This window comes from Pimephales promelas, chromosome 6 (assembly GCF_988280905.1).
Source record: "Pimephales promelas chromosome 6, fPimPro1.hap1.1, whole genome shotgun sequence".
Taxonomy (NCBI): domain Eukaryota; kingdom Metazoa; phylum Chordata; class Actinopteri; order Cypriniformes; family Leuciscidae; genus Pimephales; species Pimephales promelas.
Window position 1 is genome coordinate 19,289,135 of NC_142774.1, and position 23,669 is coordinate 19,312,803.

The window sequence follows — 23,669 nt, forward strand, 5'->3', positions numbered from 1 at the left end:
TTTATTATAGGCCATGTAGTCTAATATTATTGTAGGCCCACCCATAAACTCCCCCAAGACCTCTTATTTAAAGGCACACTATGCAATATTTGTACCTTAATCAATCAATCAAAAATGTATTTATATAGCGCTTTACAACAACCATGAGTTGATCAAAGCGCTGGACAGGGGAAAAAAAAGTACAGGACAGAAACAACAATACAATACAAAAAATAAAAATACAAACACTTCTATAAAATCATTTTGCTAATCAAGTGTCAAAAGCCGATCTAAAAAGATGGTGCTTTAATCTGGCCTTGAACAGGGGCAGGTCTATGATGGAACGTAATTCCAGAGGCAGCGCGTTCCATAGTTGACCCCACTACTGCAAAGGCACGATCACCCCACTTTTTGCACCTGGATCCTGGGACCACCAGCAGATATTCAGAAGGGCTCTGCTGGGCTGATAAAGGGTCAGCGTATGACACAGATAAGCAGGTGCAAGGCCATGGATAGAGCAAAAAACAAACAGTAGGATAAACTGAATTCTGAACCGGACTGGAAGCCAGTGGAGAGAGAGCAGGACAGGAGTGATGTGGTCATGTTTACAGATGTTAGTAAGAAACCTTGCCGCTGTGTTCTGGACACGCTGTAGATGGTGCAGAGAGGCCTGATTTAACCCGATGTAGAGGGCATTGCAGTAATCCAAGCGTGAACTAATAAAAGCGTGGATTATTTTCTCGAGGTCACTACGGCTAAGGAACGGTTTGACTTTGGCCAACCGACGAAGCTGGAAGAAGCTTGCCCTGATCATAGAGCTTCAGACTACTGTCCAAAATCACCCCAAGATTCCAGACTACAAAACTGAGGTGGGTGGTCAGGGGTGCCAGATCGGGAGCTGCCTTTGTTGGGCTAGAGGCATCAAACAAGATAAATTCAGTCTTTGAATCATTTAGACAGAGCAGATTTTGTGACAGCCAATGTTTAATGTCATCCAGACATGTCTGAATGGACTGTGCGTCTGGGGAGATCTGGGCAACTGGCAGATAGATTTGTATGTCGTCTGCATACAGATGGAAAGAGACATTATGCCGGGATATAACAGAACCTAAGGGGAGAATATACAAGGAAAATAAAACCGGGCCAAGGATGGAACCCTGTGGCACACCAGAGGAAAATGGGGCTGGAGAAGAAGAGAGATCATTGATCATCACAGAGAAAGTTCTATCGGCAAGATATGACTTGAACCACTGCAGCACGAGTCCTTGAAGGCTCACCTGCTGGGCCAGACGGATCAGGAGGATAGAATGGTCCACCGTATCAAATGCTGCAGTAAGGTCCAGCATTATCAACAGCACAGATTTTTTAGCATCCAAGGATAGCAATATGTCGTTCTGCACCTTCAACAGTGCAGATTCTGTGCTGTGACGTGCCCTGAAACCGGATTTAAATTTTTGAAAAATGTGGTTTCCATCCAAGAATGATTGAAGTTGTATGAAGACGAGCTTTTCCAAAACTTTAGAGAGAAAAGGCAGATGGGACACAGGTCTGAAATTTGAGAGAACTGATGGATCGAGATTAGGTTTTTTGATTAATGGCCTGACCACAGCCTGCTTAAAAACAGTTGGGACAGACCCTGAGCTAAGGCTGGTACTGAAAAAAAAGAGAGAAGACATGGTCCAACTGTATCAAAAACCTGTTTAAGCATTTTAGATGGAATAATGTCCAGGGAACAGTTGGTAGCTCTCAGCTTCTGGACAACATTTGAGAGCTGAAAGAGTGACACTGGCTCAAACACATCAAAAACAGCAGGAGGTGAAGGAAGTGATTGGTGGACATATGAACCAACAACTATACTGCTGTTTACACTCTGTCTTACTGAGGCCACTTTATCAATAAAGTATTGGAGAAACTCATCACAGGTTGATTTAGATACATTTTCAAACACGTTAACAGACGGATTTGTAACAGACTGGATTGTATTAAAAAAGACTTGGGGCCGATTAGAGCTATTTGAAATAACATTTGAGAGGTATTTACATTTGGCTTATTTAAGAGCAATTTGATAATCAGAAAGACAGACTCAAAATACCTAGGGACACCTGCAGCTTGTCCTTTTTCCACAATGGTGAGAGCCATCTGTAGCTGTACTGTAGAAAGCGATGTAGATCAAACCCTCAATAACCCCCTGATATGATGTTGAAGCCGCCAGAGACACCCATGCCGACGGAGCAAGATGCCAGGTATTTTTTATTTTTACATGAAAACCGCCTCTCTTTCCTCTTCTCCTGCGTCTCTTTTTGCAAGTCGACGGGCAAATAGGAGGCCACAAATAGGCAGGCACTGAGGCTAGGCAACATGACATCATGACTTTTGCGTAAACATACACGCCACTTTCGAGTCAGGTGGCGTGTTATCTCTACGCATTTTGAGCTATCCGCGTGTATCCGCGTGTATATGTCAGTGATGCGCGGGTCAATGTATAAACAAACCGCAACCGACCGACGTTTTCAACTACCCGCCCGCAAATCGGACCACAAAAAAAAAGTAAAAAAATATTGTACCCGACCTGCTTCCTGACCGCATTTTTTAAAAGTAGTAAATGCTCATCGGAGCTTTATTGGGCCATAGACGTGTAACAACACAGCATCGTAAGAAGACGTAGGCCTGGCCTACGCATAACAAAGGTAAAGCCAGCACTTTGGTCATCATATTTCATTATTTCAGCAAATGTCTCCCACACTTTTACTCTTTCTATTTGTGTATTTGCGGAGCTTCCACTCCCCAGTCTTCACCTTTTCTCTTGCCGCCTCCATCTCTGCAGACTGTAGTGATCATAGACATGGCCGGTTCGTAAACGAATCGTTCTTTTGAACCGGTTCTTTTTAGTGAACCGGTCGAACCTACGCTAAATCGAACTGAATCGTTCGAAACAGTTCGCGTCTTGCAACAGTGCTGATCCACAAGTTAGTTACTTACTTTCAGACATGCCTGACAGTCGCCTCCGATTCGAAATAAATCAATATCCTGAATTCTATTTTACTCCAGTAACTCCAACAGTTCACTGAACCGAGACATGTTGGTGCCACTGTTGAGAGAAGTGATGAGCACGAGCAGCTGATACTGCGCATAGATACTGCGTACTACCGAACGCACAGGGACAGCGGTTCTCGAATCACTAGTATAGAACCGAGAACTGTTTAGACTGAGCTTGTGTGTTATCTTCATGCCAGTTATTCAGCCAATAATGTGTAGGGCTGTATATTTCATCAAAAAATGTGTCTAGTACTAATACAAATGTTTAATTGGCATCTTTTTTCAAACGACCCGACCGACCGCGACCCGAATTTAATTAAAAACATTTTTGGATGACCCGTAACTGCGGGTAACCGCGGGTGACCGCAGGCACCCGCTCATTTCGGATCAACCCGCGCATCACTGGTATGCGTGTATGTCTACGCCATTAACGTCCGCGTCATTCCGCGTGTCTGTACACGCAGTCAAATCTCCAGTCATAAATGTCATTAACCCCAGTGACGGTTAAGTTTAGAGATGGGGTTGAGGTAAGTCATATCTTTTTTTTACCTAGGATGGTAAGGGAACAGTCATAAATGCCATTAACCCCAGTGACGGTTAGGTTTAGGGACGGGGTTGAGGTAAGTCATACATTTATATAACGTTAAGTCAACAGCGTTCATAAACACGCTGAAAGGCGATTATGCGTCTTGATAGCACGCCAAAAATGGAAATACGAATTGGCGTGGCATACACACGCTACTTCATGAGATCAATCTGGGCTAGGAATGGCGGTAGATTTGAATCTCCGGCAAATCCAGGCAAGTTGGTGGTCATGTTACCGCGTATCTGTAACAGCGCCAAACACAAACACAGCGGCGCCATCTTTTTCAGCCAAAGCCAAACATTAATAGACATCACATAATTAATAGTTACATCACGGCACTAGCTGGAGGCAAAACAAAGAGAAAACTGGAGGTGGTCAATGCAAACCAGCACAGATTCGGCTACATAATAAGGATCTTAAATTACTTGTATTATTTGTAAATGATTAAAATCGCACCGTAATGACACTCTTTACATTGTCGTCTTCTCTGCCCTGGCTAGGCAGAACTGCAGATCATACACACAAGTCTTGTACAGGACCATGCATTCAGCACATAGTTATAGGCATCTAAAGATTTATATGCCATCAGTTTCTCTTTACGATCTGTTTCTCTATAAGGTAGGTGTAGAAGTCAGGCCACTCACCCAAGGTAACGTAACGTTAATCCTGTCAGATCGTCCATGCATTGAGTGAGCGTGTAGGCGGCTACGGGTCGGCCAATCTGGTTCTGTCCGTTAAAAATAACTTTTGGAAATAACAATCGCGGTCTTGGACAGTGAGTGACCTTACACATTAAGATAAAATCTGATTTTCTCCAGTCATTGTTAAAAAACAAGCTAATAAAACTTGCTAACTAACATTAGTGAAGTGGCCAGAGGGATCGTTCTGCCTCCACCTAAGCTCCGCCCACATAAAAACGTCACCATGTTTACCAACTGAAAAGGGGTCTATATAACAGCTTCAAATGGGCATCAGGCCGTGAGTGCAGAGACACTCTGCATGAGAGGTGTTTATGAAATTAACATTAAATACAAGTAGTCCACGGCGACTCTAGGGGACAATAACGGAATTCCTGCATAGCGTGCCTTTAATAGTAAAGCAAGAAATCAATTATGCACTATGGTTAGCTATACTGTATGAAGATAATCAATAATTTATCTTTTCATGTTAGGGTTAGGGTTAGGTGTGTAACAAAACCTCACAAAGCCTGCACTACATCCTAACAAAGGGAACGGTACATGTATTCGTATTGAACCGAAACGGTACGGGCGTCATGGTTCGGTGCACAAATTTACACGGAGAATACACGGTATAAAATAATGATACATTGTTAAATAATAATGTTAATTAAAATTAAGGAAAACAAATATATTGATCTGAAATATAGCAAAATAATTTTAAATTAATTCAGGTACAATTACCAAACATATCGCAAGGTCTTTTTATTCATTTAATTAATAAACTAATTATATAAAACTACTGTCAGTGCACTACAAATAAACTGGTTCTATGCTTTTATTAATAAAACTTATTTAAAAAATACAATGGCTTCTGTATTTTTGTTTTGCTTTTCCCTCCATTGTATTGAAATTGTAACGAACCGTGATGTCTGAACCGAGGTGTGAACCGAACTTCTATGTACTATGTACTACTTCTATGACTTCTATGTACCGTTCCACCCCTACATGGTACAGAAAAATTATCTGACCGAATCTGAAATAACCTGAAGTATTTGTTTACAGATGCTGTTGAAGAAATGTACTATTCACAGGAGGCGATGACTGATTTATTGCAAGAAACAGCTGTCAAGTTATAGAAGATTATTGATTTTTGTCTATATCATACATACAAATATATTCATATATTATTGATTTTAATAATATATGTCAAAATATCATTATAAAATAAATGAATACTTTTATTCAGCAAGGATGCATTGAATTGATTAAAAGTGATAGTAAACATTTTCACATTGTTAAAGCTGTTCTTTTGAACTCTTGAACCTGTTTCAAGCGTTTTCAAAGTTAACAATGATAAGAAACATAAATTGAGCACAAAATCAGCATATTAGAATGATTTCTAAAGGATCATGTGATGCTGAAGTTGCTGAAAATTTAGCTTTGCCATCAAAGGAATAAATGACATTTTAGAATATAATAAAATAGAAAACAGTTATTTTAAATTAAAATAATAAAAATTTTCAACCCATTCAACACACACATTACCTGTTCGTAGTTGAAGGTCTCTAGCATCCCTAAAATGAGCCCCTGGATCTCAGCCAGCTTTCCTTTCCCATATACAGGGTCCTGGAAGAGAGACACCACATACACAGAGATAAATTCATTTCTCATAGCTTTGATCATACTAGTAGAAACCTGTTTCTGTTCCACCTGTGAGAAACGATCCTGGAATCAATTTTAAAGGCTTGGTCTACAGTAAGCACAAACAGGGAGTAAACACAGTGCGTGTTGTCAGACTGCATTCACAATGACAGCTGATAACTCTCAGATGACGAAGGAGTGCGGCCTCAGTAACATCACACACACACAATCACTAGCACTAGCTGTTATCAGAGGACTGCACTCACATGAGTAATTCTGCCCTCGGTAGGGGTTCAGATTGAAGCAGTCAGAAAGATCAAGACCTGGAAGATTCTCTCTCTCTCTCTCTACTAACTATTTTCACACTACATGTTCATTCTGAGGGGTGGAAAGTTACAGAAATACTGTTGTCATGAAGGTCACGCAATGGCAAACAACACTCTACTTCTCTCTTATTAGCAGACAAACACTTGTTCATTTCATTATAACTGTAAAACACTCCTAGTCCTATCTTTAAGACTTGTTTTTGACACCAAGAACGATAACTATAAAGATAACTATATTAGTGTCCATACCAATGGACAATATCGTTATCAAGGATGTGAGTGAAAAAAGCAGGACAATATTTTTAAGACCCAGCATGAAGCACTTTTTGTTTTTAAACACTTGAATCAGCCATTTGCAACTACCAGGAACTGTGAAGAGTGACACATGGAAATATATTTAACAGCTATAATTTATTTCTAGTAATACAAAACAGGATGTCTCAACATCTTAGGGGAAATGTAACGACAATAAGTGCTATTCTGTAGTTCTGTAAATTAAAACAACTGTGCTTCCAATACCGATCAATCTCATTTACGTAGTAAATCAAATTCCACTCAAATAGGCTACATAAATGATTTTGTGTTAGTGGAAACTGTACATCATTCTCAGACTACACAGATAAAACAACCTAAGAACCATTTATGAATTATATTAATGCTTTTTACACATTAGATATGAAGACTACACATTATCTTATCAGCATGATAAATAAAGTATATTAACTGGAATAAACTGTATAAAGAAAGGGAGCAGAAAATGTGACCGATTGAGCTCAGTTTTCACGAGTTCATGCCTTGTTGGCTCTTTATATACGCATAATATAAATTATGTTTTAAATGCATCCAATAAGCACTTTTTTAGTGTACATACTCACTTTTTGCACGCATACGATAGGAAATACACACACCCAGCCAATTCTACCCAACAAGTACATTTTGCACACCAGATACACGTAAAAGATTACTTTTGCATATTAAGATCACGGCAAATAAAAACACTTGTGCTATAGATAAGCAATGCCAGGAGTGATCGTGAGGCTGTTCATAACTTGGGTATAGCGTGAGTTTAAGCACTCACAAAACTTCAAAATGTTCAAAACACGGAAACTGACCAAACTGAGACATGAATCTCTTACATTGAATCTGCACTTTGTTTTTTGTGATAGGATAATTTGCAAATTTACATTAAACTTTGTAGTTATATCCTACTTTCTCCACATGCAAAAAGATAAATGCAGCACACTGCCCATGGCCCAAACTGCTCCCCTTCGGGAGAGACCATCACTCACAAAAACATCTGGAATATCAGATCCCTGGAGCTCACGTCTCTCCCAAACCTAAATCAAATGCATGTTCTAGAGGAAGAATGAAAACACGACTCAACAAACTTCACTCTTTACTATATAACACAAAAACTTAAATTAGCTATCATTGCTGGTATGAAGCTACCACCTGCATATAGACCATTTCACAAGATGTAAACAACACTGGTCCAGAAGCACTTCCTGCTTCCGTTTTTTAACACTACAAAAAAGCTGGGATAAAATACAACCAACAGAACATTTAAAACTGAATCAAAAAGTTAAACAAACATCTAAGATGTTTTTGTTTACATGTGAAATAAAGAAAACAGTTACAAACTGAAACAGGAAGTGTTTCTGGACCAGTGTTGTTTACATCTTGTGAAATGGTCTATATGGTGCATCCCTTTAATCGGTATATGGTACTATGAGCTAAGTATAGTTATAATATAAATACACTATTTTTATAGTTAAATCTATATTTAAATCTAAATTTAAATCTAATAGAATAGATCTTCTTGAAATATTATTCAGAGTCGAAAATGTTATTGTATAACTATTTACTTATGTGGCAGGTAACCATGTAATAAGCGGGATCATGTACAGTACATCCAGCCGGTTGTTATCGCAGAATAAACCCCTTCAGGCTGATGCAAGAGCCCAAAGCGACTGATCACCCTTTATTTTTGCGATAACAACTGGCTGGATGTACATGATCCCTTTTTTATACACGGATCTGTGCAATACTTGATTGTGATTTGTCAATCGAACCATGCAGCTCATTTGGGTAACTGAAGTCATACACTTGCTAGCAATGTTTTCCTTCTTGGAATGTATGTGTTTGTGAGCTAATTAAATTAAAACTCAGTCAAATCCATATTTTGTGTACAGTTATCTAATTATGCCATCAGTATCGTGGACTCACTCTCTCTCGTTTCATACAAACGAAGCTGCTGCCAATTTGCAACTATTGTTTTGTACACTGTTGGATTAGAAGATATAAACAATTTCATGTCACATCAATGTCTTTTATCCTCATTAATTATTTATGAGTGTGAGCCATATTTTTTTTTAAATCACGATTAACAGTCTTTTTGGCCTAGCAAACTTTATAGTTTTTTTCACATGCTTTTTCACAACAGGACGCTGCGCTGCGCTATGAAACCAATTCATTTCAATGGCTTGCGCTGCACAAGGACATTTTGTTGCTTCGTTCACCAAAGCACAAGTGGATCTAGCTAGACCGGAATCAAAACAACAGGCAAGCCGCACACACTTGTTTGGGCTTGCAAGGCGGCCCAATAGTTGGTTAACATTACGTTTTGAGTGGATGATGAGCGCGAGATGCCAAATAAATGGATGCCAATAAGATTTTGAATTGAAAGTTTACTTTTAAAAAGTTGCCAAATAATTCCATTGACAAGACCAAAGTGATCTATAGAATTGGTTCAAAGTTAAGAGTTGGAAATGTCTTGAAAAAATGTTTTTAACAAATTTTGTATGGATGCAAACTCTATAATATCAAAGGTAACCTTTTCTAGTAATTGTGTAACTAATTCTCACACTGTATTTTCAGAAAGTGTTGGAATCTTCACCCTTCACCCTATCTTCTGCCCTCTGCCCAAATTGGCACTAATAAAACACTAAAAAAAGTTACAACCATTGCAATTTTACTAATATTTCTAGTGTAATCTTTCTTTGTAAAAAGTATATATTTTATTATACTTATTTCAAAGGTAAGGATTCAAACAAACAAACACTATAATCTATATTCCTGTCGTTTGAACAATGAATGAGCAACTAAGTTACTACAATTTCGGACAACAGTCGTGACTAGCAAGTTTATTTCTCCAAAAGCATTTTTTTTTCTACCATAACTCATTGGGTCTACTCAGTTTTAAACTTACATAATACATAAAGTATATTGAATTGATTTCACTGCATCAATGGATTCATCCTTAAGTGTAAAAATGTTTCATGAAAAAAAAACAAAAAACAAAAAAACAAAAACAAAACATCATTGTTGAAATTTTGTAGTTAGAGTGTAGTTAAAAAGCTTTTACCAGACTGGAACTGTGACATGTCACACGTGTCTGGTATAGACCACCACCCCATGACCCCCTTTCTTGTATTTCTGTTGTGGAGTGCAAACAATTGGAAATCAAATGTACTCCATGAATTACATAATAATGAAAACAATAACACATCAACAAGCAAGTGTTCACAGCGGGCACAGTGCATACAGCTGCATGTGCCCAGAGGTAAGTGCACATTCAAGACAACACCTGTTGATTTTGTAATATATTGATTGTGATCATCTATAACTTGATAGGGTTCCTTATAAATTTCCTGTTCCCTGTCAGAGTTGCATTTGCATTCACAGCAGCGTACTAATGATTACACACTGTGAGCAAATGCCATCAAATGTCACCATCAGCAGCCGGGCCGAACCAGAGCATCTCAGATAGATGCTGAGGGAGGGGGATTAATGAATCAACATGGGTCACAAAAAGAGACTATCCCTGAATCAAAATAAACATGAACATTTCCTGTATAATAACAAAAAACTGTAGTGACAGCAAATATTTTATTTTAATTTATTTTATTTTCAGTTAATGTGTGTTTCTCTGTGATGTACAGTACCATTCAAAAGTTTAGGGTCAGTAGTTTCTTATGCTACGTTCACACCGGACGCGAATCGCGCGTCAAATTCGCGCCTGACGCGTCTAGTTTGACGCTTGACCACTTTGTGTTATTTCGCGTGTCAAGAGCAAAACTGGCACACGTAAAAACAAAAGTTTGAAGCGAAATTTACGCGTGTGACGCGCGTCAGAATCGAAATCTGTTGGCGGCCATTGTTTTTATGTCGACCGAGCATTCATCAAGAGAGTTACCGCTCTGTATTTACTCTGGAGAGCAGAACAGCGGCGTGGGGATCATCTTCGCCGTATATTTGTGTCCACCGAACAGTTTCACCATTTGCTCGCTTCAGGAGCTGCGCTGGATGACGGCCGCTGTCAGCGGTACTTCCGCCTGTCCCACGCCCAGTTTGATGACCTGTTGTCCCGCATCGGAGCAAGGATCACCCTCGCCCTCATCCATCTAATCTAGCTGTCATTTATTTTTGTTTTGATGATAAATAGAGCCAGCCTTCAAAAGTTGTTAACCTGTCCTGTGATTTTTTTCTCTCTCTCACGTCCAGACACGAATTTATGCACATGTTTATTGTCTTTACAAATACTATTTCATATAATAGCTATGGAATGAACAACATTCAATACAAAATGAACATGTCTCGTATATAGAAATAATGTTTTAAGTGATAAAACATTTGCTTTGTTGTGCATAATCCCACCATGCATTTAGTCATATTAACAAAATAATTTAATGAAGCATCCAGACACTTCACCACGTGAGCAAGCAGCTAGGCTCCTGATTGGTTAACGCGGCGCGAATTCACGCCAAAGTTCAGATTTTTCAACTCGGGCGGCAGACGCGAATTCGCGTCAAACGCGTGAATGCACAAATGGCACTAACTGAATCATTCGCGCGTAACGCGCCAGACGCTCAATTCGCGCGAATTTGACGCGCAAATGAGGCGTATTCGCGTCTTCCGCGCCGCGCTCCACGCCTCATTCGCGCCGCAGGAATTTTTCACGCGCGTAAAGCGTCTTTGCATTGACTTAACATTGAAATCATTCGCGCCTGACGCGCTATTCGCGTCCGGTGTGAACGTAGCATTAAAGGGATAGTTTGAAAATAGAAAAATGAAAATTCTGTCATTAATTACTCACCTTCATGTCATTCCAATCTTCAGAACACAAATTAGGTTGTTTGATGAAATCCGATGGCTCAGGAAGGGCTTCATTGACAGCTATTTAATTAACACTTTGAAGGCCCAAAAAAGGTAGGACAGAAAATCGTTAAAATAGTCCATTTGACTACAGTGGTTCAACCTTAATTTTATGAATCGTCGAGAATAATTTTTGTGCGCCAAAAACACAAAATAACGATTTTATTCAACAATTTCTTCTCTTCCGTATCAGTAGGAGTATCTGACGCAGGAGTTGGAGTTCTGACATATGTCCAGGAAACAATGTTTACAAGCAGAGGAAGATGCACACTCAACATAAAACAGTTCTTAACTATGTCTACAGATTTCGACACAGAGCATGAATTGCATTTTTTGCACAACCTTACTTATTCGAAGAGGCAAGACACCCACAGCCACAAGATTCTGAAAGACAGAGAGCAATGGAGAGCTGGTGGTGTAGATGTCATTGTTCCCAAGCGATGCCTACTAAACAGGAGAGTGTGTGCAGCATCAATTGTGATATTGTCATGCCACATCTTAAAAGTTTTGATAATTGAGACGATGAGACGACACGGCACATGTATCTTGCTGTATAACAGAGGATCCCGTATTTTGATGTGGTGATCTCATGAAAGCGCGTCGGAGACTGATACGGAAGAAAATAAATTATTGAATAAAGTCATTATTTTCGGGGTTTTGGCGCACAACAATTATTCTCACCGCTTCATAAATGAAGGTTGAACCACTGTAGTCATCTGGACTATTTTAACAAAGTCAAAGTGTTAATTAAATAGCGGTCAATGGAGCCCCTCCTGAGCCATCAGATTTCATTAAAAAAATCTTAATTTGTGTTCTGAAGATGAACGTCTTATGGGTCTGGAATGCCATCAAGAATTTAAATTTTTGGGTAACCAACCATTTAACACTAGAAGTGCCAGAATTCCAAAACTACTAGAACGGCCACAAACTATGACGAAAATAGGCTCATAAAAATAATAGAGCAGAACTTTGAACAGCCCATGCAGCAAAACAAACAGCGCAGGCCAGGGCAGCAGAGCTCACCAGGATCATCCGACATGAATGGAACATCTGGATCCGCCGTGTCTGATGATAGCAGCCGTCTCTTTTTCCTTGATGTGGACTCTGACTCTGAATCACTGTCTGATGAGGAGGAAATGTTAACTTGCACCCAGGAAACGTCGCTGTCACTTTCCACCTCCGATTGTTCCCTTACATCCGAATCATCACTCGTCAAGTTCTGAAGCATCTCCAGGGCCATAGTTCGAGTCATGTTCCTCCTCATTCGCTCATTCATTTTAGAAATTTTAGCCTAGCAATATATATAGGCTATATATATAGCCTATAGATAACGTAAGTATTATAGTAGTCCGGTTTTATTTGCTTATTTCTGATTAACAACTAATGTAGAAATTATTATATAGCAAACACCACTACAGAGGTGACCGGACGGACCTTTCTGTTGACAGTTGAGAGAGAACATGATCAACCGCGGGAAATTTAACAAAAAAATACAGCAAAATTCAGTGCGGTCAATATGACCGTCTATGGCCGAAATAGGTAAATATGTTAATTTTTTTTGTTCTCTCTAGATGAGGGAACGAGTATTGCGTAAGCTAGCTTACGCTACGGGAAAGATTAATCTTTTCTGAGATATTGAAGCCAAAAAATGATCCTTATTCTTGTATCCATTGTCAACGCAGTTCAGCAGCTGCAGACCATGAGCGGGCTAGCTAGCAAGCTCATTGGTTGCTCTGCGGCAAACTGCTGCAGCCTATAGGCAAACTCGCCTGAACTCGTGACCAATGAGAGGTGGACACGCCGTCATTGCATCATAGCCCGCCAGAAAGGGCATGGCCAGCGTGTATAAAAGTGCGGTTCGCAGGCTGCCTCCCTGGTTTTCATTGAATGAAGCGAAAGACGCTCGTGGCAGAAATACGAGCAGTGATGGCACCCCGCATGTCCGTGGATCCATGTTTTTGTTGGTGCACCATTTAGAAAACACAAACCATTTTGACACATAGAGCCTTCTCGTAGAAGGCGCTCTACCATGTATGATACTGTTTATCACTCCCTCTGGCAAAGCGACGGATAGTCATTGATCACCCATGCATGTAGCGCTCAGCGCTGTGGATGGGGATGCCAGATCGTGCCGCGAGCTTGAGAGAGGAGATCTGTTCTGACTGGAATGGGCCACGGGTCTGTCTGTGACAGCTGTGTGAGCTCCGGAAACCAATTCTGCTTCTCCCAGCACAGGGCTATGAGGAGCACCGAGTGGCGTGTCCCCAACCCGTGTTGGACGCGTCTGTCAAGATGACTTTTCGGCGAGAAACAGCTTCCATAGTCACTCCCGCTGATACCATTCGGTGACTGTCCAGGGCTGCAGAGCTGAAATACAGGTCTGCGTTACTTTGATCAGCTGGCAACCTGTGGCCCACACCCGGCGAGTCGCGCGGGTGTTTAGCCAGAGTTGAAGCGGGCGCATGTGCAGTAAATCCAGCTGGAGAACTGCGGAGGCTGAGGCCATGTAAGCCAGCGCTCTCTGAAAAGTTTTCAGAGGCGTGAGGGTGTTCATTTGAAAAGAAGAGGCTAGTCGCTGAACACGGCGCATGCGCTGTGTTGATAAGCGAGCCGTCATAGCCACTGAATCTAGCTCTATTCCTAGGAAGGAAATCGCAGCTCGGCTGTAGTGAGCTCTTTGTCCAATTGACAGTAAGGCCCAAACTGCTCAGATGATTGAGGAGAACTGTCCAATGAGACAGAAGCTCCGTGTGGATTGTGCCAAAATCAGCCAGTCATCCAGATAGTTCAAAATTTGCAGACCCTTCGCAGGGGTGCGAGCACCGCATCCATGCACTTCGTGAACGTACGGGGTGCTAAGGATAGGCCGAACGGAAGGACGGTGTATTGATAAATCTAGCCATCGAAGGCGAATCGTAAGAATGGCCTGTGACGGGGATTTATCTGAATCTGAAAATAGGCGTCTTTCAGATCGAAAGAAATAAACCAGTCCCCCTGGCGCACGTACGTGAGGAGTTTCTTGACTGTATGCATTTTGAATGGTCTCTTCACAAGCACTTTGTTCAAAAAATCTGAGATCTAAAATTGGTCTGAGGCCGCCATCTGCATTCCGGATGAGGGTGGGGAGATCATTCCACCAGCATGGTACCGTGAATGAGAATGTTCTGGAAAGTGATTTTGAGGGTCTCTGTGATGGTACCACGAGCCGTCGCTCATTGACTGATCGTAGGCTTCTGCTAGGGATATAGACTTGTAGTAGTAAGTGGAAGTAGGAGGGAGCAGATCCTGTGGCCAATCTGTACGCAAGTGTCAACGCTTTGAACTTGATGCGAGTAGCAGTTTGTAGAGGTTTAATAGCGCATGATGAAAGTCCAGCCAGAAGAGCATTGCAGTAATCAAGCCTAGAGATGACTAGGGCCTGAACGAGAAGTTGTGTTGCATGCTCAGTTAGGAAAGGCCTGATCTTCCTGATGTTGTGCATAGCAAACCTGCATGATCGAGCTGTCTTTGAAATGTGGTCTGTGAAGGTCAGCCGATCATCTAAGGTTACTCCAAGATTTCTGACTGACCTTGATGGGGTGATTGAGGAAGAATCTAGCTGGATAGTGAAGTCGTGCTGTAGAGACGGATTGTCAGGGAGGACAAGAAGCTCCATCTTAGCCAGGTTGCGCTGCAGGTGATGTTCCTTCATCCATACCGAGATCTCAGCTAGACAGCTTGAGATTCATGCAGGTACTGTGGGATCATCTGGTTGAAATGAGAGATAGATCTGGGTGTCATCAGCATAGCAATGGTAAGATAAACCATGTGCCTGTATGATTGGTCCCAGTGATGTGGTGTAAATGGAGAAGAGGAGTGGACCAAGCACTGAACCCTGGGGAACTCTTGTGGTCAGTTGATGTGCTTTGGATACCTCGCCTCTCCATGCGACCCAGAAGGACCTGTGAGATAGGACTCAAACCATTGGAGGGAAGTTCCAGTGATGTCCAGTGATGAGAGGGTGGACAGAAGGATCTGATGATTCACAGTGTCGAATGCAGCAGACAGATCCAGGAGGATAAGGACTGATGATTTGGAAGCAGCTTTAGCGATCCACAGGGCTTCGGTGACAGACAGCAATGCAGTCTCGGTTGAATGCCCTTGCTTGAACCCTGATTGGTTGACATCCAGCTGATTGTTCAGGGACAGGACAGATGATACTTGCAACTCGTTCAAGTGTTTTTGCAATGAATGGTTAGAGAGAGACAGGTCTGCAGTTTACTAAGAGTGATGTGTTCAGTGTTGATTTTTTAAGCAGTGGAGTTACCCGAGCCTGCTTAAACGCTGTAGGGAAGATGCCAGTGTGGAGGGATGAGTTTATGATGTGTGTGAGTGCTGGAAGAAGTGTAGGAGAGATTTCTTGGAGCAGATGTGATGGGATGGGATCAAGAGGGCAAGTGGTAGGACGACTGGAGAGGAGAAGCTTAGATACTTCTTCCTCAGTTAGTGGTGTGAAGGAGAAGAGAGGTTTGTTGGCTGGGGGAGAGGGTAGTCTGGGTTCCTGTGTGTGTGACGCTGCGAACTGACTGCTGATAGTAGAAGTTTTGTCAGTGAAGAAGTTAGCAAAGTCATCAGCAGTTAGCGAGGAGGTGGGTGGTGGTGGAGGTGGACAGAGGAGAGTGTTGAATGTCTTGAACAGTGAACGTGTGTTAGAGGTGCTGTTGATCTTGTTGTGGAAGTATGAAGATTTCGCAGCATGAACTTTAGTGGAAAAGGCAGAGAGCAGAGATTGGTACCTACTCAGGTCAGATGTGTCTTTTGATTTGTGCCATTTTCTGTCTGCTGCCCTGAGTTCAGTCCGGTGCTCACGAAGAACCTCAGATAACCAGGGGTTGGAGGTAGTAACGCGTGCTGGCCTGGTCGAGAGAGGGCAGATGTTGTCTAAAGACGAGGTTAGAATGGAGCATAAATTATCTGTTGCAGTACTCGCGTCCAGGGATGAGAAATGCAAGGGTGAGGGAAGAGAGGATGACACAGGAGAGGAATGATGGGATGGAGAAAGTGTGCGCAGGTTTCGCCTGAAAGTAACTGGTAGTGGAGTTGGTGGTGCGTGGGTAGTAAGTTGTAGATTGAAGGTAATGAGGAAATGACCTGAGACGTTGAGAGGTTTCACTAAGACATTGTCTGTGATGCAATTGCGTGTGTATACCAGGTCCAGTTGGTTGCCTGACTTGTGGGTACCTGTGGTGATGAGCCGTTTGAGATCAAAGGAGGCTAGGAGAGAGATGAAGTCTGCAGCGGACGGCTTCTCTAGATGAATGTTGAAGTCGCCAAAGACTACAAATGGGATGTCATCCTCAGAGAAGGAGGAGAGCAGCACATCCAGTTCTTCTACACAGCTTCCCAGTTGACCTGGGGGGCGATATATGATTGATGCGAGTTATATTTAACTTGCATCAATCATATATATCACTCGATATATTTGATGCGAGTTACCAGAGGTCACGTGACAAAAGAACGAAGGACTCAAAACCTGAAGACTCGAAGAAAATGAACTAATCATTTCTATTTCCGGTACTGACAGGAAGAACGAAAGACTCGGACCCGTCCCGAACTCGAGAGATGAACTAATCATTACTCTTTCCAGCCCTGCTGTATCACACACGGAATGGCCCAGACAGATCAAAATCAGACACTGACGAGCCGACAACTAACGTCTCCAGACACGAGAGGTGGAGAACAAACCTCATAAATATGAAGTTGAAAAGGAAAGAACGTCTCGGATCAGGAGGTGAGGTGAACTAACAGAATCAGACTGCAATAGCCTGAACTTAAAGGGGTGATGAACTGAGAAATCTAATTTTCCTTGAGCTTTTGACATCTAAGAGGTCATCATATTATAAGAATATCCTGTAAGTTTCAGAACTGAAAACGTCTTTGTTAGTCCAATAAAAGATTTTATTGACACCAGCCTCTGCAAACGACTCGTTTTTAAAAGTGGGGAACTATGACGACAAAGAGGATAAAACACCACCCCCGCAGAAGTAGATCAACTCCTACTTCAACACGGCCAGTTAAGCCCCGCCCACCGATTCTCGGATTACACGCAATCACGCATAGCTAAATAACTTGCCTACCTCGTGATGACAAACCAGATTGCTCTACCGAGCAACACAGAATATTGTGCAGTGCCTGGTTGTGAAAGACGACAGTCATTGCATATGCTTCCTCTGGATTCCAATAGGATTGCATGGATAAACTTTATTTTTAATGACGTTCCAGCTGATGAGGTAAAACATCGTCATCTGTTCGCTTAATTTCACTGAGGATTGTCCTGTAAAGAAGACTGGATTTGCAGACCGATTAAGAGAAAAGAACGGTGCTGAGCCGTCTATATTGGATCTGACAGGAATTGTGCAACACACAGACTTTGGGTCGAATCCATGGTCGAATCATTCCGGTTGACATTTTACAACATTGGACGTTTCAAAACAATACAAGTGCATCGACGAGGTAAGTTGAAACTCATTATAGTATGCAAAACTGTTATCCACTCACAGCAGTGGGTGTTTACTTCCAAGTCTTCAGTGTGAGACGGCTATAAAAACTAGGGTACAAAATAGCCTATTACTTATTCATTTTGATTTTTTGGAATGCAAAAACCAAGCAAACGTCATAAGTTGACCTCAGACAACAATATAATAAAATTTAAAAAGCCAGTTCATGACCCCTTTAAGACCCAAAAATTAATCAGTTAATATAACATTTCAGCCAATTTTGCTTTGGCTGCATTACCTTACAGTTTATTTTTATTCTTTTTACAAATGTAATCAAGATTTTCGTAGGAACTAGATGTGTTGGGAAATTTAACATGACATTTTAAATATATTATGCTGAAATGAACGAAATGAAATGATATGACTCGAAAAAACATTTGTTCATTTTGCTGAACGAGACTCAAAGATCCGAGTCAGTAAAATGATTCGAACTATCCACTATGTGCCATAGCTGTTTATCCGCTGTGATAGGTGGCCCTGCTTACTAGCCTGCGTGTTCACGGCAGGCTCCGCTCTGGGGGAGGAGCTGTGGAGGGAGGGCTGTAGCGCAGCAGAAAGCAAGGGGGTGGGACCTGTAAGTTGTGCTTGTTCAAATTTTCAGGCTAAGTCAACGTTTTATTAGATTTTATTCAATATTTATTTGAAACTGAATCTAAATTACATTTTATTTGCATTCTTTACTTTGGTCAACTGAATGCATCCTAACATTTTAGAATAAGTATACAGTTATTCAAAAATATTGATTTGACTGCACCGACACTTGGGTGAGAACTGAACAGAGCTGAACAATGACATCTGCGTGTTTTCTGCAGATCTGCTTTATAGCTGAATTGAACTAATTTAATAATCAATAAACTTTACAATGAAAATTGTATGGAAATGGAAAACACTTCATCTGAACAATGACACTATTTTCTTTTAGAGCTGAATTATTTTTCTGTTATCACCATAAAGCTGCTTTAAAACTATCCGTATTATATAAAGCACTATATACAGTGCGTTCGGAAAACATTCACAATGCTTCACTTTTTATACATTTTGTTATGTTACAGTCTTATTCCAAAATGGATTAAATTCATTATTTTCCTCAAAATTCTACAAACAATACCCCATCATGACAATGTGAAAGAAGTTTGTTTGAAATCTTTGCAAATTAATTTGTTTTACTAAAACTTAATGCCAACGGCGAGAGAATGTAGTTTTGCTGTGGACAAATCACCTTACTTTGCACGGGGGTAAAAATAAGTCTCATAAGACGCTTGTGTGTTTTAATAACCTTAATCAACCTTTTCCACACACATATAAATTATAATTCGTATTATAAATCGTACTGACCAGATCTATTTATATATAGATTTTTATACTTTAGTGGCAATTAGAAAGCCATCCGTGTTCGATATAGATCCGGGTTGCAAAAGACCTGAATATGTAATAACGACTGTCGAAATATTCATACATTTAAGGGTTAAAAAACTTAATTGTTGGCAATTTAGATTTACCACAACCTAATCTAGAGTTTAATCTTAATAACAAATCCTTTATTACCGGTACATCACTTATCAGCTACATCAGGTGTGGTTAAAAAAAACTAAAAAACATTATCTAACCCTTTATGTATGAGCTAATTAAACAAAAATAATTTGTCAATAAAGGTGGAAAATTATGCAATAGTTAATAGTTTGAATTATAAATGAATTATAAGTGCTTTCTTACTGTTTGTCAAGTGTTACTACCAATTATCAAGTGTTTCCAAAAATCCTTACTGACGCCAGAACTTTGAACTGAACAGTCTCTTTGTAAACCACAAAATAATAAATAGAGTTTTTTTAAATGAATAAGCACAGGTTCAAAAGAAATCCCTAAAGTTCTAAAGACAGCAGTTTGAAGCAGAATAGCAGAGTGTCGGTGTAATAGCACAGATAAGGAGTGGGGAGACCAGAAGATCGATGGGGGAAAGCTGACAGGACTGAATATGTGCAGATGAAACGGATAAAGTTCTTCCACTGCCCAAAGCCTTAACCTATTCTTGAGCTGTGGAATCGATCTCATGGAAAGAAAAATGTGTGTGTGTCTGTGTGTGTGTGTGTGTGTGTGTGTGTGTTTGAAACAGCTACACAAGGCTCTGAGCTGGAAGAGCCATTGGAAAGCAAATTTGCTGTTCAGCTTCTACAGTATTTCCATTCAACTAAATCGCATTTGCTGCAGCAAGCAGACCTAGGGGAGGCAGCTCACGCGGCTATTGGCTGCTCTGCAGCAACTGCTGCAACCTATCGAGGGACAGCTCATGACATAACCACCAATGCCCTCAGTTGTCATGTCTTGCGCGACTGGGCATGGCTTATGCCTATATAATCCAGAGCTCAATAGTTTTCATGAAGCGAAACCAGATGGTAGCACAAGCATGGCAGGGTTATGTATATTAAACAGTAGGTAGATAACCAGAATGTGGCTTTTACCGCCGCCATTCTGCCGCGGTGGTAAAATTTGGGGTGTATTTGCTGCCTTTTGCCACTAAGAGGTGCTACAATCACAGACTTTGAAAAGTGTCCGTTTATTGTGTAATCTGCAGCCGCGTCGCGGCACATTCAGAGCGATTGAAAGCCGGTAGCAGATTAATTCAAGTGAAACGTAGTTAAATTAATTCATTAATCACAATACTGAAATTAAATTGAATAAATTAATTAAAACTTAAAACATTGCAGTAGAAACATATTAGGCTACATCAATGAGGCTTTACAAGTGTATAAGACAATAATGCATCAGCATTCTAACGGTAGCTCTGGTTAAACGACCCGAGATCGAACCTCATTACATGCTGCTGGCCGACAGCTTTTATGTTTTACAGTTCTTGAAGCTTAAATAGGTAGCTGTTTATTAGCGAGTTTATTAACTGTTTGTTTATTTATTTAAAGTGTCCGTTTATTCTCTGTATGACATAATTTGCCACTGCTCATTGAGAGCTAAGGTCGCAGATAAATTCAAGGTTAACATTGTAGTTAAACGAATTCATAATCACAATACTGAAAAAAGTAAATTTAAATAAAATAAATGTAGAAAAGGCCTCTATTATTCCATTAAATTTAAGCAAAGTAGGCACACTTCAACATTAGGCTGTGTGCCCAGTTTTTCTACAATTTAGAAAAGCTGTCAATAGGTTACTTGTCTTTTACTTTGTGTTATTTTAATTTGTAAGTAGATTTATTAACTGATACATAAGTGTTATAAATTAAACCAAATGATAATGAAATTAAAACATTTTTAGGGCTTGCAGTTAGGCTACTAAACCATGTTACTCGGCAGCATTTGTGTTTAAGCATGCCAAAATGCCTACCCTAATAAACCAGTTACATTAAAGTCGTTTGGGACATTGCAAAGGGACATTGTGCAAAACAGCAGCAATGGGCTCTATGCACGGCGGTATTTCTGGTGAAGGTGTAAGGATGCTCGATAACTTCCGCCGATGGTATGCAATCCAATGCAATACCGAGAATTTATATTGAATTTTATACTCCATGGTTATTCACCTTTTTCACGGGACGCGAAACTACCCGTCCTGCTTTGCGCGTGCGCGTTGGCAGGATGCTCGAAACTTCCGGTTCGCATGTTGACGCGTTTAGTTTAGGCGTTATTGGACAGCTCTGAAACGAAGGTTGTAATCTGTTTTATATATATGCAATATCCATAATGGCAACAAGCAATGGTAACATTAGTTCGCGGTGGCAGCACGGGCAAGACTATTTAACGAAGACCGTAAACAACATAACTTTGTCTGTCCCTCATCCTACGAAGCTAACAAGCGCCACCTCCTGGATTGATGATATGAGTCAATGGCCAGCAGTCACATATGTTGACATAATTAATTATCTTGTTTTGTCTGAGGGTGTCGACGGCGAGGAGCTTAGAAATTATAAAAGCACGAAGGCATACAATTACTTACACAGTAATAAAATTGGTCGAATTCTGTCCCATAATCATCAGCAGTTCACTTTCTTAAAAGCGGAGGTAGAGCCCAGTCAGACAATAAATAAACCCAATCACATCGCGTGGGTTATGGTACAAACTAACGGAGTAGTGGAAACAGCTGGATGCTCCTGTGTAGCTGGCCCTGGTAGGTCTTGTAGCCATGCTGCTGCTGTGTTGTGGAAGGTGGGTATTTATAAATACCGTACACTGCTAGCCTGGCTTAACAAACAGCAACTAAGTTACATTTAAATAGTCTGTGCAGCATGGTTCAACATGAGTACATTTTTACAAAGCAATATTTAAACTATAATAAATGTAAATTATAAAAAATAATACATGTAAAAATAAATATATTATTTATATTATATTCTGATTTTTGAAAGGTGCAGAATGCAGTGGTGTGACAGGGATATCTTGCACTGATGAACAGCGTAGATGTAATGCAGGGACCAAAAGAAATCATGAACAGAAAAGTTTTTTTAGTTTTCTGTAGCTGTTGTGACAGCCTTTAACGGCACAAATTCTACCAGAGCCGCCACTATTTGCCATCACTCGTAACTGCGTTTAGCTGACGACAATTACTTAACGGAAGTTGAGAGCATCTTACCGGAAGTCACTCGCCGCTATGGCGCCCCCCACGAAGAAGTGAGGAAAAAGGTGAATACTAAAGAAACGTTAGTCACAAAAACAGATAAAACAGACACCCCTCGTTGTGTTTATGCTTCTTTTTAAAATTATATTAAATAAACATAACTATATATAAAATTACATCTAAACGTATGTACGTTTCGTTTCAAAGACGGGAGGACAGTAAATTCTGAAAACTCATAATCCCTTTTTCCCCGGTTTTCCTCCGCTTAAATCTCCACAACCGGAAATGGACAAGCATCCTTGCGTCAAATGCGGAACTTATGCGTGCATATAGCCCATTGCTGCATTTTAAAATGCAAGTTTACTATCTGTTAATTTTAAAAAACATGCTGTCTCTCTGCTGATACTTTAGGGCCTGGGGGTCTGTTTTCATCCAACGATTTCTGTCAACAATAGTGGAATGATTAAAATATTGTATAATGTGATAAATAACAATTACATGACTGTTTAAATTCATATTGAACAACAATACAATTATTAGCCTTATTATTACTTTCTTGTGTTTCTCATCCTGGAACTGTAAAATGAAGAGGTATTCATGGTCTGAGGAAAGTTCAATTTGTAAAAGAAGTTCTGATAATGTTATGTGGCACTAGCCTTTTTTTTTTTACATGGCTGTGAAATGTGGGTGGGGTTGCACACGTGTTAATCAAAGGTGAGAAAAACATCATGAAACGATCAGAGGTGCCAATAAAAGGTGCCTATATAAGTATATATATACTGTATATACTTTTCTAAGTGTATATATATACTTTTTTTGTTTTTACATTTGTATTTACATTTAAAATAATCACACCGGTGAGCTTACAATGGTCAGTGCCCTGTTTCATCAGCAGATAAATTTGTTAGCTCTTTGGCTTAGGGTGAACCAACGGCTCACAACTGTTCAGTGCTTTTAATTATATAAGGTTTATTTATGTTTCTGATATTTAAATACACTGTCAATTACATAAAAATATGGTAGAATGTACCATACAAATTTGAAGGTTTTTGTAGGCTATTTGTCTTTGTTTTTTGGTCTAAGGTTGCATTTTAAAGTTGGATTTCAGGTGTGTGGATATTCTGACAATAATGTGGTAAAACCCGAAAATTATGTTTTTCTAAATGTCAAATAAGC

At 40.3% G+C, this 23,669-nt stretch overlaps 1 protein-coding gene across 2 annotated transcripts in view; it reads right to left on the bottom strand.

Moving 5' to 3' along the window:
• Positions 1–23,669, bottom strand: part of vps8 (VPS8 subunit of CORVET complex) — a 227,900-nt gene that overhangs the window by 36,897 nt on the left and 167,334 nt on the right. For both annotated transcript variants that reach the window (XM_039657435.2, XM_089132237.1), the window contains exon 40: positions 5,827–5,907. In XM_039657435.2, coding sequence (XP_039513369.2) covers positions 5,827–5,907 — 81 coding nt within the window. The remainder of the gene's footprint in view (positions 1–5,826; positions 5,908–23,669) is intronic.